Genomic DNA, 5,901 nt, shown 5'->3' with positions numbered 1-5,901 from the left:
AGAAATCGTTAAGCTCCTGCTCTCAGAAAGCCATATTGCTCTAGCAGATGTCATTTCGCTCACCCCAAAATGAAAGCGTCCACCACTGCAAGTCACCCCTGGAAAAATTTGGCCACTACAGCACAGCGTCTCATCTTCACTCATAAGGTTGGTGAGGCAGGAACGTACGGTGAAGGGTTTCCCCTGGCAAGTACCTTGTTCATCACAATAGCAAGAAAAAGAATACATCGAGTGGCTCTTTCCAGCACAGCATAGCTCCTGCTAAAAAAAGACATCTTCTTTTCTGTAGTCCGGTAAACATTTGAATTTGCTGGGAGAAGTCCGTAGGCAGGCCAGGCCAGGGAGACAGGGGCAGGTGTGGTGCATCCGCCGCCCGGGGAAGGGAACCTAGGAACAACAAGCAGAGGCGTTAGGGACAGCGAGTCTGGCGGCGGTGGGGCTTGGGGAACGGATTGGGACGCACAGTGGGGATACGGGAACACCACGGTGGGAGAGTCCCACGAGCCGCAGCACGGGGGGCTGGAGAGCAGAGGGCAAAGCCACCCCCATGGGGTGTCCCACTCAAGCCACAGTTAAGAGCAAAATGGAACAGTCCATGTTACTGTGTGAAACGTCATCCATGACACGTGTTCTCCATTTGCTCCCATTTCATAAAGGAGTCTGTTGTGAAACTACACTGGCCTGTAGCATCACGTTTTGCGGTATTTACTGTTTCTGCTTGCCCTGATCCCTGCATTGTCATTCCATGTGGAGCAGCCCATCAGCCGTGTGGCGGGACCCAGGAACCGCAGGATCAAGTAATTCAGGCTGGAAGGGACCTCTTGAAGTCACCTTGCCTGACCTCCCTTTGACCAGGATCATTTTTGCCACCGGACAGAGGTTTCTCGTTCCACTCCACCCCTCCTCATCCAGCCATGCCGTGTTGCAGGGAGCACACATACGGATCGCATTAAACAAATTTAATTGCACCACGATGTGCTCATGCACTGAAGCTCTTTAACGACTTCATCACAAGCTCTGTCTTTTACAGGAGCCGTGCTTCTGCCAGCACATGAGCCGAGCTCGGCCGGACAGCCTGGTGGGACAGCTTGGCTGGGAGCCCGGTGCTGCTGGGCTGAGCTGGCAGCACGCACCGAGCATCCGTCAGGATGCAGTAAGGGAAGCACAGAGGTACAAATCCATTGCTGCCAGGCAGGCAGGCAGTCCTAATTCCCTCATTTCCAGATTTCTGGATGTTTTGAGCCTGTATTTTTAATATTCCAAGATCGTTTTACATTGGATTGCAAATTTTCTCTTTAAGAAAGTCGATGGGAGAAAGTCCCACATGAGATGCCTGTGCATCACTCCTGCCTGACTCCAGTGACACCCTGATGGGTGCAGGGGATGAGCAGGGGGCTCACATCACCTGCGGTGCCCTAGGCCAGCACCAGCCCCCTGCCCAGCACCGTCTGAGGAACAACCCCAGAGCAAGGGACCCCATGTGATTTCTCAAGTCCCTTCTGCCCTGGCGTGAGTGGAGAGAGGCCACTGACCGCAGCTGCCAGGGACTCCCCGTGGGAATCACATCTCTCTGGTGCCCACGCACGGCACTACAGGAAAGCCTAAAATCTGAGCTCCTCGGGCTGGTAAGGCTGACTCAGAGGTACCTCTCAGCCCTCTGACAGCCCAAGTGATTTATTCAAAAATGTTAAACATTCGCTGCAAGGAAACGTTCCTTTCAGTGGGGACTCCCACGCTGAAGATGTCACTTAATAACACACCAAGCTGGGGACAGGCAGAAGGTTACAGCTCAGCAGGATGGGCACTTTGGTGGAGGGCACAGCTGCTGCCCGTGCAGGCAGAACCCACCACCCAGCGCCGGTGATGCTGGATGAGCCGGTGCATGCTTTGCCCCACCACATGCCCCACATCCAGTTTTAATGAGCACAAGACAAGGGGAATTTGTGAGTGAGCAGGAAACAAAGGAGCTCCTGGGAGAGATGTGGGGGTTACGTGCAAGGTGCCCAGCGGTAGCAAATCCACTCCCCTGCTGCCAGCTCTGCCTGCTGCCCTGCCAAACCTCACCTGCCCGGCCCTGCCTGCAAGCCCTGCCTCTGCCATACCAACCAAGATTGTTAACAGCATCAAGCCTCCATCATCTGGTTGCTGAGAAGGAAATTAGAAGGTGGAAGCCCACCTGCCAGCTGTCTCCTCCAGGATATCTCCAGGCTCCTCTGGAGGTCCCCAGGGCGGTGGCATATCCATGGGGGTGCCTGCTTTGTACCCGGCCAGCAGGCAAATAAAAGTTTGTAGGTGCTCAGGGTGGTCAGTCTCCCAGCTGCCCCTCACCCAAGTATTTAGGGGAGAGGAACTGTTGAGTAAACTCTCCATCCTTCACAATACTTGGTTTTACATACTACAGACAATCAATCTGCTTTGTGTTTGTCACGAAGAGGAGCGGAGTGAGGAATCTAAATCTAAAATTAACTTCATAAAGCTTATAAACATCCGTGACAATGGCTCTAAGTCTAGGGTGGACAGGCATTTTCTCTGATTGTCATTATCCAGGCAATCAGCTTAAAATATATCAGCTGATATAAATTATTGCCCAATAGCAATAAGCCCGTAAAAAAAACCCTAGAAGACAATTTCTCTTATCCTGCAACTGCTGTCATTGTAAAGAGCCCTTACAAGAAAAACCTGCTATATTACATAGTAAAGATGAGAATTTGGTCCCTAATATCAGAGCAGAAGGTTAAACAATTCAACTGTAGTAGAACAGAGCCTTGAACTTCCTAAAACTAAGAAAATAAACCATAAATATTGAGAAGCTAGGCATTGGATGAGACCATGAGAGAGGCAGCTAACTAGCTGCACATTTAAAATCTAAATTTATTGGCTCCATATCTTTTACATGTGATGACTGTTGGGCCATACTCTTCCCTAAAGACGGCTCTGAAGATTGCCAGGTTCTCAAGCTCCTTGGTAATATCCCATTCAATCTTTAGTATTATTTGTAAATAAAAAGATTTCTTCGTAGTATGTGTGATATACATAATTACATAGCCTTAAATGTATTTGTTAATACCATATGATAACGTACTAATATGTAACGTGTTATATATACGTGTGTATATATGCATATGTACATATGTTTGAAATTACTGGGTAGAATAGAAGCAAAGAGAATCTGTGGTGAGTTTTCTCAAGTAGAAGTATGTGTCAACACCTTCTCAGTGGCTTCTGAAGGCGCCAGTGGCTCTCAGCCTCTGGAACACAAGGAGATATTGATGGCAGGGACTGTGCTGCAGTGACACAATAGGTGTCCCAACACCTGGGGACATTTTTATGCTTGTGGTGGGATCTCGTCCAGTCCCACTGAGGTCGGTAGCACTTGCTACTCTTGTGCTCTCACATGCAGGCATTGGCAGGGTTGGGCTTGGGAGCTGCTAAAGCCGTTTTGGATCATGTAATGAAGCGAAACAGCAACAACAAACTAATAAGAAAACAATCTGGGAAGCGTGTAGTGCTTTCATCCTTGGATTCTTTTCAGCACAACTCTGACAGTAATGTATTTCCTTACGTAGGTACCATCCGTGCTATTTCCATACAGTGCAAATGCCTGGGTATTGTAATGCATGCGATGTTTCCCCGCCTTTTCACCACGTATAGTTTTTATGCAACACGACATACAAAGCAGTCTATTCCTGCTTCTTTCTGCCCTGCCAGCTCCGGTCCCACAGCCCCCCCTCGATGACGTACTCACTCGGTGACTCAAAGGATGGCACTCCTCTCCCAAATTTCCCATCGGCGTGCACATTCGCAGGCTCCGGATCCAGAGGCTAACGGCACAGCACATCCCTCCTCCGCACTGCTGGTCTCGGTCGCAGGCCTGGAGTTCAATACAGCATCAAGCAAATAAAATGAGTAACAAATAGATTCCAGATATAGGACAGGTCAGATGCTCAAGAGCTGCCTCCGACACTTCACAAGTTCTCATGGCTCAATAAGAAGATTTAAGGCTGCTCAGATCTTTCATGAATCTGAATGTGCAGCCTCCTGGCAAGTTTCAGAGTTGAGCCCAGGATGTTTAAAGCCATGACCCCATACGGAGCTGCTCAGGGATGAATCCAGGACTGTCAGGGATTTACACTGAGCACCGATGGACCATGGCTTATGCCACTCTGCCTTCCCAGCTCAGAGCCTGAGCAAGCTCAGGCAAGTACAAAGACCAAATGCACCAAATAGTCAGGAATCCTGCCTTATAGAGAAGCTACAACAGGAAATTATCTATTAAATTAAAGACTTTTAAGTAACTACTAGTTTCTTAGGATAACATCTAGTGGTTGAGTGCTTTTGCAAATGTGAGACTGCATGATAGGTTTTTTAGAGAAGTCCAAGGGTAAGTAGCTAAAATAGGGAGTTTAAATATGGATTCTGTGGTTGTTATCTAGAATTACATGAAACTAACAGAGGTCTTAAATGTGTAATAGAAAAAAGCTTTGCATAAGTGTCCACATCCAAGAAAATGCTCCTGCGGTAGCATTCCCCCTGCAGGGGCAAGAGGGAAATATTTCAGCTGCTTACTCAATACAGCTTAGATAAGCACAAACTAAAATGCAAACTACTGGGTATGTTTTAAAAAAACAGAGACCCTGAATGAGCAATGATATGGTAAGGCTTGGAAACAGGTTATTGCACATCTTTTACATATTTTTTAACCAAAAAGCTTATCAGACTTTTTATTATTATATGAACTTAATGCAAAAAACAGTCCCCTTTCTCTCATGAGGACTGCTATTAGTTAAAGGTTCTGATTATGCCCAAATGTAAGCTTAATTAACTCACTACTCTCTTAATGTCTCACAGCAAGAGTGATAGACCAAAGGCTCTGGTCAGCAGTACATAAACAGAAAACTTGTAAAAAGGTACATAAAAGATGATAACAGCTCTGGGAAAGACTGTGAATCAGAACAAACATTCGCTTGAGGAAAAAAGCTTACAGATCTTACCTTGGGATTTACATGATAAATACCATTAGACCTCACTCTACTGGGTAAATATTACACTAGTTCAGCCAGCAGAAGCCAGATCAAAATATGTATTTACAGTTCAGTAAGTGATTTAGGAAGAAAGCTCTTGCATTGAGGTCAAGACATTAAATAGTGTGTGTGATCCAAATGGCTAGCACTCCTCCTGAACACACATTTAATGAAGGAGACAGCTCTAGGCTTCAGGTGAGCCCAAACACACAGAATATTTACTTACAAGACTAATATGGCTACAGAACTACCACTACAGCCTTACTTACTTACTTACTTACTAACTCTCTCTTTAAAAAAAAAGAAAATAAGAAGTGTGCTAATGGTCGGATTTTGCCCTAGTCTCAAAAAACCCTTCAGGTCCTGTGATTTTGGCTGCCCCAGGACACTGGCAGCAGGAGTCACAGGCTCTGCTGTTCCTCACTGCTCAGCTCCTGACTCCCTGTTTTTCTCAGTTGTGTATCTCAAACCCATCCATCTCTGTGGGACCGGTCCTGAAGCGAAGTACCACTCAGCCACAGAACAGGTCTGAGGATGTGCTAGCAAGCAAGGTCTCTAAAACACTGTGCTGAACAATTTCTTTTGAAAACTCACACACACAGATATGCACATCTGGCAGAACTTTTAAGGCTCCCCTTTCAAAAATGTATGACATGTTTTGAAAATATTCAACTCAAGTGCTCCTGCCCACACCTTATCTGCAATGTGTAACTCATACTGCTACTCCTAAATCTTGACAGGACACACCAGGAAGGACATTTTCTTCAGCACCCTGTCTAAAAACAGATTTTTGGGAAATTCAGCTCAAGAAAAAAGTCCCAAGCGGAATGCCATCTCCAAAGGTGAATGAATTCAGCATTCTAATCACCACTGAAGTGAG

General features: G+C 46.6%; 1 protein-coding gene across 1 annotated transcript; it reads right to left on the bottom strand.

Moving 5' to 3' along the window:
* Positions 1-261: 261 nt before the first annotated feature.
* On the bottom strand, positions 262-3,883 carry LOC104274756 (toxin MIT1-like; the record flags this gene model as incomplete). Its single annotated transcript, XM_009870482.1, has 2 exons — positions 262-387; positions 3,746-3,883. Coding segments are annotated over 2 exons (264 nt in total), but the record flags the coding sequence as incomplete, so codon positions are not given.
* Between the last annotated feature and the right edge of the window lie 2,018 nt (positions 3,884-5,901).

The sequence above is a fragment of the Apaloderma vittatum genome, unplaced genomic scaffold, assembly GCF_000703405.1.
Source record: "Apaloderma vittatum isolate BGI_N311 unplaced genomic scaffold, ASM70340v1 scaffold18130, whole genome shotgun sequence".
Taxonomy (NCBI): Eukaryota; Metazoa; Chordata; class Aves; order Trogoniformes; family Trogonidae; genus Apaloderma; species Apaloderma vittatum.
Note: the sequence above shows the minus strand (reverse complement) of the source record. Positions and strands in the feature narration are given on the sequence as shown.